Source organism: Schistocerca piceifrons, chromosome 8, assembly GCF_021461385.2.
Source record: "Schistocerca piceifrons isolate TAMUIC-IGC-003096 chromosome 8, iqSchPice1.1, whole genome shotgun sequence".
NCBI lineage: Eukaryota > Metazoa > Arthropoda > Insecta > Orthoptera > Acrididae > Schistocerca > Schistocerca piceifrons.
In genome coordinates, this window is record NC_060145.1 from 238,101,247 (window position 1) to 238,118,148 (window position 16,902).

The 16,902-nt window shown below is 42.0% G+C and overlaps 1 protein-coding gene across 1 annotated transcript in view; it reads left to right on the plus strand.

Moving 5' to 3' along the window:
• The window catches only part of LOC124711185 (rabankyrin-5-like), a 431,684-nt gene that overhangs the window by 111,877 nt on the left and 302,905 nt on the right, over positions 1-16,902 (plus strand). The window contains exon 4 of the mRNA XM_047241114.1: positions 9,043-9,187. Within this exon, the coding sequence (XP_047097070.1) occupies positions 9,043-9,187 (145 nt within the window). The remainder of the gene's footprint in view (positions 1-9,042; positions 9,188-16,902) is intronic.

Sequence of the window (16,902 nt, forward strand, 5' to 3'; positions counted from 1 at the left end):
AGGAGAGCCAGTCCTGACAAAACTCTACCATCTGGTGAGCAAGATGCATGAGACAGGCGAAATACCCTCAGACTTCAAGAAGAATATAATAATTTCAATTCCAAAGAAAGCAGGCGTTGACAGATGTGAAAATTACCGAACTATCAGTTTAATAAGTCGTGGCTGCAAAATACTAACGCAAATTCTTTACAGACGAATGGAAAATCTGGTAGAAGCTGACCTCGGGGAAGATCAGTTTGGATTCCGTAGAAATACGGGAACACGTGAGGCAATACTGACCCTACGACTTATTTTAGAAGCTAGATTAAGAAAAGGCAAACCTATGTTCCTAGCATTTGTAGACTTGGAGAAAGCTTTTGACAGTGTTGACTGAAATACTCTCTTTCAAATTCTGAAGGTGGCAGGTGTAAAATACAGGGAGCGAAAGACTATTTACAATTTGTACAGAAACCAGATGGCAGTTATAAGAGTCGAGGGGTATGAAAGGGAAGCAGTGGTTGGAAGGGAGTGAGACAGGGTTGTAGCCTCTCCCCGATGTTGTTCAATCTGTATATTGAGCAAGCAGTAAAGGAAACAAAAGAAAAATTCGGAGTAGGTATTAAAATCCATTGAGAAGAAATAAAAACTTTGAGGTTCGCCGATGACATTATAATTCTGTCAGAGACAGCAAAGGACTTGGAAGAGCAGTTGAACGGAATGGATGGTGTCCTGAAAGGAGGATATAAGATGAACATCAACAAAAGCAAAATGAGGATAATGGAATGTAGTCGAATTAAGTCGGGTGATGCTGAGGGAATTAGATTAGGAAATGAGACACTTAAAGTAGTAAAGGAGTTTTGCTATTTGGGGAGCAAAATAACTGATGATGGTCGAAGTAGAGAGGATATAAAATGTAGACTGGCAATGGCAAGGAAAGCGTTTCTGAAGAAGAGAAATTTGTTAACATAAAGTATAGATTTAAGTGTCAGGAAGTCGTTTCTGAAAGTATTTGTATGGAGTGTAGCCCTGTACGGAAGTGAAACAGGGATGATAAATAGTTTGGACAAGAAGAGAATAGAAGCTTTTGATTTGTGGTGCTACAGAAGAATGCTGAAGATTAGATGGATTGATCTCATAACTAATGAGGAGGTATTGAATAGAATTGGGGAGAAGAGGAGTTTGTGGCACAACTTGACTAGAAGAAGGGATCGGTTGGTAGGACATGTTCTGAGGCATCAAGGGATCACCAATTTAGTATTGGAGGGCAGAGTGGAGGGTAAAAATCGTAGAGGGAGACCAAGAGATGAATACACTAAGCAGATTCGGAAGGATGTAGGTTGCAGTACGTACTGGGAGATGAAGAAGCTTGCACAGGATAGAGTAGCATGGAGAGCTGTATCAAACCAGTCTCAGGACTGAAGACCACAACAACAACAACATTAACTTGTGATCTTGCAGTGTTAATCGCTTAAATGTGTCACCTAGACAAATGCATTCCTGAAATTTCATTACTGTGTGTCAATTATTTTTGGTGTTATGGTTTTTTTCCATCAGTTTATGCTGAATGCTTTCTCCATAGTTGTACTTATGCCTGTTTTTTTTTTTTATTAAGTATATTCAGCAGTTATTCAGCTTCATTTGAATGTTTCGGGGAACTCTTTCTGCTTTTGCAGTTAAGTGTCTAATGTTGTAATCAAGCCTTCATGATTTTCAGCATTTCTTGCCACCTGCCATGCACTAACTTTTATCTCACTGGGCCTAAAATCCATTTTAATTTTTGTCCTAGGTCCTCAACATTGTCCTTTCCCGAGCTGAAAGTCTTTTGCTGCCTGCATAAACAGTTTATTATTTAGGTATTCATTTAAGGCCAGTTTCATAATAATTCTATATTTTCAAATAGAGCTTCCAAATTAATGAGGACCTTTATTTCCAAAGCCTGATCTGTAGGAAAAATCTGTAAGTATACCAGCAGATGAGTGTGCACTGTTTTTAGTTCAGTTAGTGTCTGAGGGAGGCAGTTGCCTTTTCCTCAGATAACAAGTGAGCATGGCAGTCATTTCTTGGTTCAAGGTAGGGGTACATCTACTGTGATCATGAAGCTTGATGTGGTGTGAAGACGACGATCATCTTCACTGCTTTCAATACCTAGCTGTACTACACTAGGACTGCCCGCGGATATTGTCATCTGTCAGAGTTGAAGCAGCTAATGTCAATCTAATCCTTTAAGTGTGTTGCTTTATGAGAATTGTGGCACATGGATATACGTCCTCCCATAGTTTCTCAATACTACATGGGGTGTTTGCACCGTGGTCTAGTACTCATCCTATAGTGATCAGATGGTGTTGAATGCAGCTCTTGTAGCAATAGCTAATATAGTCCACTTAACTACGATATTAGTAACCTGTGATGAATATCTTCAACTTAAAAGAAACATAAAATAGCAGAAACTAAAGAGCTAATACAACAATTACACCCAGCCTTCATCTCCATGTTTTGAGGCAGCACAAATACGGACAGCAGAGACAAATTGTTGAAATACTTCTTGAATGACATGGATTCTTGTTCATTGAATCGTGAGACACGAATGCACTTTTGGTGCTGCAGATGTTGGTTTCTCTTCTAGTGATCTTTCCTTATACATCTGTACCCTAGCACTAGTGTTAAAATGGTACATTCAGGACTTATGTGATAGCAATGATAATCCCATCATATTGACAATCCCATGCCTCCAGCTGGAGAGTTGCTACATTGGTCCTTGAAATGATCTAACAGCAGGCAAAATCCTCTGCATCCCAACTCCCACCAAAGCAAATGAAAGGGATTTATGAAATTATGCAACATGCTACAAATGTCATTATACAAGCAAAGAAAGCTACTATATCTTGTTCATTTGAAGGCCTTTAATGCAAGTCTGTTGTTTGGTGATCCAAATAAATAGCCAAGATAGCTAGAAAAGGGTGAGCCCTACAATGCACAGTTAAAACTCCTTGACTACCAGCATAATTCAATCCAAACAAAATTGGAGAGGAGTATGGTTACTTACCAAACGGCAGAAGAAAGGCGGTTGAGATTAATAACTGCAAATCTCAGCTGCTCAGATGGGTAAGTTAAGACACACAAATGGATACTCATCCCCAGCAAGATCACTGGAATTATCATCACTGAAGTCCTCTGTACTGATCCTCGTCTAAACCTACATGAAGGAGCTCTTTACCAAAGCATTACACCGAAATGTCGGCATTGACTGGCTATTATATGTTAGCTACTTCCCAGACACCCTACAATTCTGACACAAGTTGTCTACCTTTATACAGAACTTCTTGTCTTGTAGGTTCTTTCAGCCCTTAGAGAAGTAAGTGAATAAGAAATCGAGAATGTTACAGGAGTCTGTTGTAAGTATCACCCTTTCCACTACTGCAAAAGATGAAACTGTGACTGCCCTGGGACTAATGTATCAACAGCACTGCATGTTAATACTCTTTGTGTCTGTTATGGCTCCTTGTCACTCTATTTGCCGAAAATTGTCTGCAAATGGCATTACATAGAATACAGACATAGGCTGAAACTTATGGGTGCTGTCTTTGATCAGTGAACTCCCAGGATGTGCCTGTATTCTTGCTTCTTGATAGCAAGTTGACCTGCATGCCTCATGTCAAGCGACTTGTAAGCAAAAAATTAGCTCATTACTTTCATCATAAATACCACCTGCAAAAGCAGATAAACCAACCTCATAAAATTGTATAATTGTTTTTTTAAAAATGAAAGAAACCTGACCAGCTTTGATATAACTCACCAATATTTGCCTAGAGCCCTCTTTTACATTAGACACCCCACACTCTTATCCTGACATCACAAGTCCCACAACGGCACATCCCCTGCCCTGCCATGCAAATGTACCTCACACATAACATTAAGGTTCACAGTGTCCCAGTAATTTAACACTGTAATTGTACTCTGTCCTGCAAGGGTATGAACCCTCCAGCCAGATCCAAAGATTGTGGAAAAGTTGAATCTGCATAAGCACAAATAATTTCTTCAAAAACTGTTCTGTAACAAGTGAGAGTATCATTTATACTGCATAATTGAGAATACTTCCCAAAGCACTCATCTATATCAAAACCCTCTCCATCAAAGCAGCTCTTGTATAGTCTCTCTCTCAGCAATGTCCAGGCAACAGTAGGGTGCTTTCCAAAATATCTGCTAAAGTAAGACATGCAGGTGCTTGTATACTACCTTTGCAGAACAGGAGCCACAATTGTCTTCCTTTTGAAGAAGTGTTGTCAACACCCTTGGCATTAGCTACCTGTACTAACCAGCCAAGGCAGCCTTTATGAATAAACCATTTATGAACACCATCCCTGAAGCTGACTTAAGAACTTATCTTCTACGAAGACCTCTGCATCAGTGAGAAGACTAATGGTAAAGTAACATGTATCTCAACACACTCAGGATAAAAGAAAGTGCCACCAAACATTGGAACTCATCCCACCAAGCTTTGTGAAGAGTGCATATGTCCATTTGCTTTGGAGACACCAAGCTTGCACGTGAATATATCTTCCAACAAAAAGATTGATCCAGGTGTCACTGCAGAGTGGCTGTGATGGTTTAAATGACTAAACTTATTAGATCTGTGGCATATCCAATATGCCACAGGTATCACAACTCTGTGTATCCTGGGAATGACACCACTATTGCAACAGAAGCATTAAAATAATGGCAAGAAAATGACTACAATGATAAGATCTGATTCACTTGTCAGAAAATTAAATTTATCAATAGATACAATTGGAGGGCCTTATTTCCCTAGAGGCTCCTCATCCTGATACATATTATTTGTTCTTTACCATGATCTTTGACTCTTGTTTTTCCTTTATTGTGCTTTTTATGCACCCTGTCTCTCCATTTATTATTTGGTTGCGAACAAATGCTATTGTTGGAGTGGAAAGACACACTTTCATGATGATGACATCCATCGGTAGTCAGCAACAAACCGTTAGAGCAAATTGTTGAAAACAATTTTTGAAAACCAGCATTTCATGATATCTCAACCATTGGACAACTTTCTGACGATTTTATTGGAATGTTTTTCAAGAGATTGTAACTATAAACAATTAGGATACTGTAAGTTCTGTGCTCCTTCCAAAATATGTTTTGAGAACAGTAAAACTCGATAGATGACCTACTTTCTGTACTTCCTTTACCATCTCAGTACCAACACAGGATTATTGAACAGTATTGTGACTGTAATGAAATTTTGTATGGCTAGGCCTCCCATCGAGTAGATAGGTCACAAAGTCTTTTTAGATGATGCAACTTTGGTGCTGTGCGTATCAATGAGGATGATATGATGATGAAGATATCACAACACCCAGTCCCCGAGATGAGAAAATCTCCGACCCAGCGAGAAATCAAACCCGGTCCCCTTGCATGTCATTCTGTCACACTGACCACTCAGCTATTGAAGCGGACATAATTGTGACTGATGACAAAACATGGATTTCCTGTCCTAATGCAGGAACAAATACACAGTCAGTAGTGTGGGGTCACCCTGCTTCGCTCAGTGGGCTAAAAAGAGCATGCCAACCTCTCATCCAGAAAGATTATACTATTGTTTGAGGTGCTAAACAAATCTATTTTGCAGAACGGGAGGGGAACTGTCAATTCTGGAGGCTACTGTGGCACTTACAGAAAACTGAGACGAGCCACGACAGTGTCGTAACTAGTATCATGTTTTTGCATGGCAATGTTTGGCCACACTCTGCCTGGCAGGCACTAGAATAGTTGTCATTTCAAATGGAATATTTTTGAACATGCACCTTACAGTTCAGACGTAGCTCGAACTGATTTCCACCTCGTAATGTATGTGAGAAATTGGCTTGACTCTCAACACTTTACCTCCGATAAAGCACTTCAGGATGATGATACAAACATGGAATTTTTAGAGATGGAACCTAGAGGTCTTACACTAAGATCAGTGGTAGGATGAAAGAGAGGAACTTACAAGGAAAGGTAGATGGGTAGTTGAAGATAAAGGAAACAAGGAGGGATCACATGAGGTAACAGAACACTAAGACAGCAACACTCAGAGAATTTTGTTGTTGTATACAAGGGGTATGGTTAATAGGAATTTGTTGAGGTATGCCATGGAAGTGAACGAACAGCGTGTATTTCTCTGATCTGACAGTCCTTGCGTCACCCAAAGAACTTGATGTTACAGTCTTACTTACTGCATATTGTTAAAGTTCCCTGAAAAGATACGTTTGAGGATGCAGTGCTTAGCACATGTGAAAAAAATGAAATGCCTGTGCAACTTTGCTCTAGGTTTACAGATATCTGATACTGAGATAATGGTTGATAAAGCATAGCATTTTTCCTTTAAAGATCAAAATACGCAACTGAACTACAGTTGCAGTACTAAATTTATAAATAAGATGTCACAAATCAGATTATACAATCAGTTTTGTGATAATTATTAGATAGTGTAGTTAAGGAATGTTTGTGTGTCAGGGAATGACTGACAGTCAATGTGGTTGACTGGAGCAGTTCAGCTGTGATTGCCCTGGATGAATGCATATAAGTAGTGCTGCTATCAGGAAGCATTAGAAATAGGGAATTTAGTAAGTAATTAGGGGTAGTTTTAATGCAATATAAAGAATTTTTAATGTACATTTCAAGTAAATTACTAATATATTTTGCTGCAATGTATGTAACAGCAGACTATATTCTAAAATTATAGTATACTTCTCTTTTTTCTTTTTTTTCCACAGTAGTTAATGCGGATAGTTTGCCATTCCAGTAGACAACAAACTCTGTGTGTGTTAGAAAATAAGTAAGTAAATATCGCAGTCTGGCTGCTATGTCAAACATCATAATTTTATTCAGAGGAAGTGTATCAGTTCTGGAAAGATAAATAACAAATGCTTAATCTGAAACGTGATTAAGTAGAAGAAATAATACAAATGTGTAGTTTCAAGATTTTCCTTCTAAATTTGCTCTAGCAATTTTGCTTTGTTTTATTTTAAAGCCTTATGGAGATTACTCTTTGGACAACCCTTCTATTATGCTTTCAGTAATAGCGTATGATTGAGGTGTGGCACATAGATTGGTTTAAATGTCACAGATGCTGCAATAGCAACAACATGGAAAGGATAGATTGCTACTCACCATGTAAAGGAGGCACTGAGGTGCAGACTGTCACAATAAAAAAGACTGTTACAATAATTAAGCTCTCATTCAAAGTCCTTATTCCGAGGTAGCACTCACAAACACACACATGCACAACTTGCACATACATGCCACTGTCTCTGAGCACTGAGGCCTTACCGCAGTGGCATCTGACATCAGCAGCAACTAATTGGGGTGAGTGGTGATGATAAGGTGGTGGTGTGGCATAGGGTGGGGAGGCAGAGGGGTAGCAAGGTAGGGGTGGGGGTAGATGGTAACGCTGCCTGTTGGAGCATGCAGGGAGATGGTGGGAGCAGGATAGGGTTGCTGAGTGCAGTGTTTTGCTGAGGGGAGGGTGAAGTCTCTGCTCCCACTCCAGTACTTCACACACCTTCTACCCTACCAACACAAAACATCCAGCATGCATAACAGGTGTGTGTAACCTGTTACCACCACATCTACGAATGCTCCCACAGGCAACTATCCCTCCCCCTGCCCACCTCAAGCTGCCTCTATAACCCCTCCACTCACCGCAGCAGAGCATTGCTCATGTCAGATGTGGTCACTGTCAGACCTCATCATTCAGAGGTTGTGTGTGTGTGTGTGTGTGTGTGTGTGTGTGTGTGTGTGTGTGTGTGTGTGAGAGAGAGAGAGAGAGAGAGAGAGAGAGAGAGAGAGAGAGAGAGAGAGAGTTGTGCTCTTGTGCATGTGTGTTATTCCCTACTTCAGAACTAGGGCTTTGTCCAAAAGCTTAAATATTTGGTAGTCTTTTTCATTGTGTCTGTCAGTAACTCAGTGCCTCGTCTGTGTTGAGTAGCAGTCTATCCTTCCCATATGACTGTTATTCCATGCTGGACTTTCCATCAGTTGCAGTAATAGGTCTTAGGAAAACCCACAAAGCACGTAGAGGACAACAAATGACGTGTTTTAGATTAATTAGTCCATCTTAGTTTAGACAAACATTGATATAAAATGTTCAGTCAAAACACCTTCAGCCATCTAAACTTCCAGTTTTTATTTAATTTGAGCAACTGGTTTCAGCACTACATTAAGCCATGTTCAGGCAGCCTGACGTACAGGACAAATCCCACATCTGGCCCAGTCAAAATAGGAGCCAGTATTCACCATAGATTTCTTCTTAACATGGTGATCCCTTCGATAACCACTTGAGTTGCAAGGGGTGATCAAAGGGATCACTGTGTCAAGTAGAAATCTACGAATACCAGTTACTGAAGGCTGGCCCATATTTCGACTGGAGCAGAGGTGGGTATTCGTCCTACATGTCAGTCAGGTGGACTGAAGATGGCTTAACATAGTGCTGAAACTAATTGCTCAAATTGATGGAAATTTAGACAGCTGAAGGTGTTCGGATTTTCAATTTTATATTGAACAGGCAAGGTGCTGCAACCATATGTATAAAGATGGACCTATAGAAGCATTCATACAGTTACAGAAGCTCTCCAGGTACCAGGATATGTATTTGTATATTCTGCCTTGGTTGCAGTGAACTTTTTTAAATAATAGGAAACCCTGGAAAAGTGCCATCTCTACAGTTACATTAACATGTATATTACTTATGTGACTGAAAAATGCACATCCTGCTACTGTTGCTGTCACTGTAGTTCATAATTATGAATAAAGTGTGTAGACATAAGGAAAGATTTTGTCACTCACTATAAGTAAATGTACCTGGATTTACCCTCAACAAGGAAATCTGTGGTTTGATAACAGGCTAAATTTTTTAACATATTCATTACAGCTCTCTCATACTTTCCAGAAATGGTCTGTTCGAGACTCTCTGAGCAGTCTGTCTTTATCTTTATTTAATAGTTTGTTGTATTGGTTAACTACTCCTTTGACATGTCTGTCTTGCCTACACTTGACAATATGTAATTTCAGATTGGAGTTTCTTGGAGCCAGAAGTGGGTTTTGCTGTTCTGAAGTGGGTATATACTGATTTGGTGGATTTTTCTCAAGGAGATTCTTTCACACTAGACCTCATGAAGACTGCCAATAAGTTCCACCTTGATGAGCTTGTTGCAAAGTAAGGTTGCATCTTGTACAATGACAAACTTTTGTGATAAACTTCATTTTTATATGATAAAACTCTTTAGAAATTTTTGATTCAGTGCATAGGTGTTATAAATAATGTTACATACTCCATTGATTTGTTAAAATTTCCTTTTTTTTATGCAATGGACTGATATCATTTGTTTAGTACATAAATGAACCTTGGTTACCATATTTACAGTATATTAGGTTTTATAATGTTGTTTATGATTATTTACTAGTTATAGACCGGTTAAGAATCATAGCTTCAGTAAATTTCATATTTTCCTGATACACTTAAAGCTGAAACTTTGTGGATCTTAGCTTTAAAATGAGCTCCTCATCCAGGCCCTGAAGGCCCAAAGGATGTTAACTATGAATTTTAAAACTGATCCTATTAAAAGTGAGAATTGTTGATAAACGTAAAGGCTCTGCTCAGGGAAGAAAGAGAACATTGTTAAAATGAATAATGAAATGGGACCTGAAAAATGTAACTACCTTTGACACACTTCATGTCAGTGACATCTTCAAAAAAATCAGGAGCATGTTAATGAACTCCCAGACTGCCACTATGATTATAAGTCCTTGAACATGTTTTGTGTGTGTGTGTGTGTGTGTGTGTGTGTGTGTGTGTGTGTGTGTGTGTGTGTTTGCATTTTTTTTAATGTGATCATTTGTATGCCCAAGCATATGACACTCTTCATACTAATTTGATGTTTCTTGCATGCTGCCTTTATGTTGTTGCAGTTTTAATGGCCAGCAGTGTATTCATCATAATACATATTCTTCAGTCACATTTTGTAGTATTTGAATGGTTGTTTTAAGATAAATGCAAACAACTCCACTGCTTTCCAGAGATGGGAAGTTTTTTGAATAAATGTCTATCTAGATAAATTAATTAGTTAATCAAACATTTTACTTGGAAATAAATTATTGCTAGATAAATGGATTCAGCCTTCTCATAACCGAGCGAGGTGGCGCAGTGGTTAGCACACTGGACTCGCATTCGGGAGGACGACGGTTCAATCCCGTCTCCGGCCATCCTGATTTAGGTTTTCTGTGATTTCCCTAAATCGTTTCAGGCGAATGCCGAGATGGTTCCTTTGAAAGGGCACGGCCAATTTCCTTCCCAATCCTTCCCTAACCCGAGCTTGCGCTCCGTCTCTAATGACCTCGTTGTCGACGGGACGTTAAACACTAACCACCACCACCACCTTCTCATAAATACAAATATTTATTTGTTGTGTACTCTTCGAAGTTTTAACTAACAAATAACCCCACTTTCTTTGTTTGCATCTTGATCACTCATCTATTAGTTATAACCGGTATATGTTACTGTATGTCAACATGGTTTCTCCCCAGGGGGCTCACTGTTCTTTCAAGAGTTCGTGTGTGGCGTACACAGGGCCCCGAGCTACTGCAGTCCATTCTTCTTTTCCTGACTGCATTTCCTTCACGTTGCACTCCCTCCCTACCCTCACTCCTTCCTTGTTGCCCCCTCCTTCCCCTAACTCAGTGTTCTGATTTATATCAACCTGGCTATCCACCTGGTTCTCTGTCTTGATTGCAATTTTGTTCCTTCTGCCTGGTCATTCATCCTTTTTGGTGTTTAGGTCCATGCTTGAGGTTTAACCTCCACTTCTAAATTTTCTGTTTTTAGTGTGAGTCATTTGGGGGAAGAAGTCTCTACCTAGCGTCTGTGGTATGGATTCTCCTTCCCCACCCCTCCTTCCCCACCCCTCCTTGCCCACTGTTACTCCCCCCCCCCCCCTACGCCCTGCTAGGTCACCAGCACATGTAGCCAGTCCATGTGATGGGGTGACAAGTATCCATCCGACAACACAGGATTCACACTACTGATACTTGAGCTGTTCCCTCCCCATGTATGCCAAGGAGTGGTTGTCTGTCTACCTGGAGCATAAGAACTGCCGGAAACAGCCACCATGCCAGGCTGCCCTTGCAGTGGCTGGTTGGCGTCCATGGGGGGAGCCCCTGGTCACAGAGTGGGTGGTATCAGGGCAGATGCTTGACACATGAAGCCTATCAAGCTGCAAAAATCTGACTGTTCTCAAACAGCCATCACTTTGAATGGTGAAGGATCATTGGGTGCTGCTTTGTATGACCCAATGGCCATCCCTTCCCTGGCTACACTATGGGAGGAGGATCAGGCATCTTAGGATGAAACACTTTCCCTGCTACCTCATCTGTACTTGGATGGATGGGGACACATTCACAGCCACAAAGCCATTGTTTTTTGTGGAGTCTGTCGGTGAGATGTGGTTGGGCTCCCTGTTGATCAAAGCTTCTTTTGCCACTCAGTCTGCAGGTCTTTGTGCTTGTAATTGTCTCGGCAATGTTCCAGTGTCTATTACTCTCACCAATCTCTGAATATGGTCCCAGGGACCTCGTCCTGCAAACTGATGAGGAACTCTAGGCTAATCTGGAGCACCATGGCGTTCATTTTCTTTGACATCTGCAGAGGAGTTGCAAAGACAACCGCACCGAGACTGGTGCCTTCATTCTGGCTTTCAAGGAGGATACCCTCCCAGAGGAGGTCAAGGTTCACCTGTCTTATGCTGAGGCTCCCGTCTGTGAGCTGCTCCCCCTCTCCGGCCAAAGAAGTGCCCACCTTCTTTGGCACCTGCCAGTGATGCCACCCCCTGCCCCCCTCCAGAACCCCTCTCCCCAGCGTCTCTCAGGCTGGAAGCCTCCTACCACAATTCAGCAACGAGACGCACCACCATCTACGTGCTGAAAGGTTGCCTGCTCTCTATTGGTTCCAAATCTTGCAGACATCTGTACATCCTCTGTGCCCTGTTCTCCTCCACCTCCAAAAGAGAAGAAGAAGAAGAAGAAGAAGAAGAAAACACAAGTCCCAAGACAGGGCCCCCGGTGTCCCCAGAGGTACCATCTCCCTCTTCAAAACCTGAGCCTGACATCTTATTTGTGGATGTCACCCCATCCTTGTTGTTGATGATGACTGACCGAGTGACATGACCTCCTCTTGACTTATGAATGTCTAACTGGACTCTTGCCACACTGCACAGTGTAATTGCAACAGATATTATAGTCATCTATCGGAAGTACACCACCTTGTTTCCTCTTATTCTGCATTCTGTCTTGCTGTTCAAGAAATACACTTCCGTGATGACCACTTGCCAACGTTTTGTGGTTATTGGGTATTCTGTCGGAACCGTGCCGGCCCTGGGGTAGCATCTGGTGGGGTCTGCACTTTGGTTCACTCAGATGTCATAGTGACTAGATCCCTTTCGTACCAACCTGGAGGCATTAGTGATTAGAGTGCAATCGCCATTTGCAATGTCTAACTCCCTCCAGGTAGGCCACTTCCGTATGTTGAACTGTCTACCTTAATACAGCAACTCCTGCCACATTCCTCATCTTTGGGGACTTCAGTGCCCTCCATCCACTGTGGGGGAGTGCCACTTCCACAGGTTGGGGTCTCCTAACTGACCAACTTATTACATATTTTGATTTGTCTCTCCTCAATGATGGTTCCCCTACCCACTTTACTGCTGCTCATGGGACCTTTACTGCTCTCGATATCACAATCACCTCCCCCACTCTCATGGCCCTCCTACACTGGCCGTCCATGATGATGTTTGTGACAGTGACCACTTCATGCTGATTCTGTAGATCCCCTACTGCCACCAGGCAGACAGGCCCTCACATTGGGCATTCTGCAGGGCCAATTGGCCTTTATATACGTCGTCTGTGCACTTCGACACCTCCCTCTTGAAATACATTGATGCAGTCATGCAAGACGTCTTTCTCACTATTCTTCATGGTGCTGGCACTGCTGTACCCCAATCCACAGGTCTCCCTCATCATCAACTGGTACTATGGTGGACCAAGGATGTAGCAGTGCTGTCTAGGAATGCCGATGGATGCTGCAGCGATTTAAATGACACCATTCACAGACCAGCCTCCTCACTTTTAAGCGTCTCCATGCTAAGACTCATTACCTTCTTAAGCAGAATAAAAAGGAATGCTGGGATTGCTATGTTTCCTCCCTGGGGATGTATGCTTCTTCGTCGCAGGTTTGGTCCAAACTCTGTAGCCTTTTGGGCTGCCAGCGACAGTCATGTGTTAGTCCAGGGTATTTATCTCCAGGGTGCTCTGTGCACTGATCCATTGGTCCTTGCAGAACACCTGGCGACACACTTCATGATTGCATCAGCATCCTCTTCCTACTCTGCTACCTTTCTCCTGTGGAAACACTGAGTAGAACAGTCCCCCCTTTGTTTCAGCCTGCTCTAAGCTGAACTCTGTAATGAACCCTTCACTGAATGGGAATTCTTGCAGGTTCTTACCTCTTCATGTGACACAGCCCCAGGCCCAGATTCCATCCACAACCAGGTGATCCAATACTTGGACGTTCCCCAGAGGCAACAAAACTCAGGGTCTTCAACTGCACTTGGCTCAATGGTGCTTTCCCTTCGCAATGGCGAGACAGTATAGTTATCCCCGTCTTTAAGCCTGGGAAGAACACAATGTTTCTCAACAGCTACTGCCCTATTGGCTTGATGTATGTACTTTGTAAACTACTCGAGAGGATGGTAAGCTTCAGATTATGTTGGGTACTTGAATCTCGTGGCCTTTTGTCCCTGTATCAGGGTGGCTTCTGCGAAGGATGATCTCCAACTGACCATTTACTCAGATTGGAAACAGTAATCTGACAGGCTTTTACTAACTGCCGGCACCTTTTCACAATCTTCTTCGACCTACATAAGGCATATGACATGGCTTGGCACCATCAAGCTTTAGTTTCCCTCCATGACTGGGCTTCAATGACCCCATTCAGGTTTTTATCCGTGAGTTTTTATCTCACTGGCTCCTCCAGGTTCGAGTTGACACTTCACTCAGTGCCCCTTAGACTCCGGAGAAGAGTACCCCACAGGGTTCTGTGTTAAATATCCTCTCTTCCTCTGGCCATCAATGGGCTTGTATTCTCTGTTGGGCCTGTGGTTACCCCAGCATTGTATGTTGACGATTTTTGCATTTGGTGTAGCTCTCGCTCAGTAGCATCTGCTGAGCACCAGCTCCAAGGTGCCATGGGATAGGTCTCTGCAAGGGCCACCTCCCATGGCGTCCAGTTTTCTCTCTCCAAAACATGGGTCATGCGTTTTTGCCCTTGACCCACAGTACAACTCGAGCCAGAACTTTATTTAGGCGACCAGCTCCTTGATGTTTTAGCACAATCCTGTTTCCTGGGCCTGATTTTTGATAAAAAGCTGACATGGCTGCCCTATATTCACCACTTAAAGACTGCCTGCATGCAGAAGCTTTATGCTCTCCATCTTCTGGTGCACACACCTTAGGGTGCAGACTGTACCACTCATCTCCATGTTTACTGTGCTCTGGTATTGTGCAGACTAGATTATGATGAGTCAGGTTTATGACTCAGCGGTTCCTTCCTCTCTGCAAATACTTGACCTTGTTCACCATTGTCAGGTCATGTTGAGTCTTCTTGCAGAAGCGGGGATTCCCTCTCTGTACATGCAATGGAGCCAACTCCTGGTTTCTTATGCGATCAACATTCACCATTTCTCTGACCATCCCATGTACCCCGTCCACTTTGCAAACGAGGGATGTCTCCCTCCTGGCAACTGTCCATGGGTAGGATTGCCGGTTGGACTGCATCTCACTTCTCCCTGTTGAGATCTCCATCTCCACTCACTGGAATGTGCCACATGTGTTTCCTACCACACCCCCTGAGATGGTGCCTAGACCACTGATTAGGATAGACCTATTCCGGGGGTCCTAAGGTCTCTCTCACCCCTGTTGTTTTCTGGCGTCCTGTGTGTGCGCCATCCTTGCAGAGTTCAAGGGTGCCACCATCTTCTACATTGATGGTTCTAAGACAGTAGATAAGGTGGGATATGTTTTTGCATCTCCTATTGGCTTAGAACACCATTTATTGCCAGGATCATGTAGTGTGATCACAGCAGAGCTTCTAGCCATTCACAGAGCCCTCCATTTTGTTTCTCAGGCCTCCCTTCACATGTTTTAATTTGTACTGATGGAGTGAGCAGCCTGCAGCCTATTGACCAATGCTACTCTCGTCACCCTTTGGTCTCTCCTGTCCATGCCTTCTCTCTGCCTGTGGCCTTGTCGCCTGCTCAGTTGTCTTTCTCAGGGTCCCAAGTCATGTGGGTTACTTACAACCCCCACCCCATTCCCTTTCATGATTCCAGCTGCAGATATATAGATCTACATCAAATCTGTCTCTCTGCCCAAAAGTGGAATGACACTGGGTGCAATACTCCTTGCGGTAATAAACGCTGCAGAATCAAGGCGTCTACTGTGGTTTGGTGCCTTTCCTTCCACTCCTCTTGGAAGGAGTCTACTGTTTTATGCTGTCTACATGTTAATCACACCAGGCTCACCTATCATTTCCTTCTGCTTAACCAACTGCCCCCCACTCCCCCTCCCCACAATGTGGTTGTGGAGCCAGACTGACAGTATCCCACATATTTGTGGAATATCTGCTTCCTTTGGCCCTTTGTGCTATGTATGGTCTTCCAGATTCCTTAATTTTAATATTAGCAGACGATTCTCAGTTTCCTCTGTGAAATTGGTTTTTATTTCCTGATGTAACGTTTTACTTTACTCCTGGAGCAGGGGCAACATGGTTGCGGTTGGGACCTCTCTTTACGTCTTTTTAGTCTGGGACCCCATGACCACACCCCCATGGAATGATCGCTCTTTTCTCCATTTTTAGATTTGCTCTCACCTTTTAATGCCTATTACTTTTAACTTTATTATTCTATGATTTGACTCCCCTGCCTAGATCTGGCAACTTTTAATTGATCCTCTTTCACTGTGAGTAACTTTGGAGTCATGGGACTCATGACCTTGCTGTTTGGTCCCATGTATCCTCTCAACTAATCAAAAGCTGTACTGAGGATAATGATATAAATCTGCTTGTAAAATTAAGTAGTTACCTCATATTTGTAGCAGCACAAAATTATTGTGCTAAGCAAGAACTCAGTGGATCAGCAGGCATTGACTCATAACTCTCCCAGAACATATACGTCAAGAGGTTTAGATGAAGGTAGTTCACTGTGAAATGATATAACATTGTCATTGACCCTACTGGATGAAAAGTTTTTTGACTTCATTCTGAAAGTTTAAAAGGAAAATTTATTGTTATTACGTTTTTAATTGCTGACATATGGCTGTTTAAGGTGGTACTAAGTTGTTTTACTTTTTGAGCCTCTTAGAATGAAAATATAGGGGACAAAAAGTTGAACAATATTGTGCATATGCTATTCAATGAAACAATAACAAGGATGAAAAGTTATTACAGTTACAATTAATGATTAATCCTCTAAAAATTTTTCATGTGATACGTTTGACTGTGACATGTTAAAATTTTGAAGGTTCAATTTTTATTGAGATGCTGAACAGGTTATATTTTAACTTTATGGTAAAAATTGAACTAGCTAAAGACATTTACCAGAAAAATAAATGTGTTTCATAATGAGTAATTTTCCAAACTAAAATTATTATTGCAAGAAGTAAAATATGAATGTTCATTTGTGTGCAAAAGAAATGTTTGGAGCCCGGATCCACGGTATTGTTCGTTACCTCAGTAGATAAGACAAAAAAAAATAGCATGTTTGAGATCTGGAGCTCATACCTACAATCGCATAGTCACAGGGGTAGACAAAATTCAGAGTGTTCGGT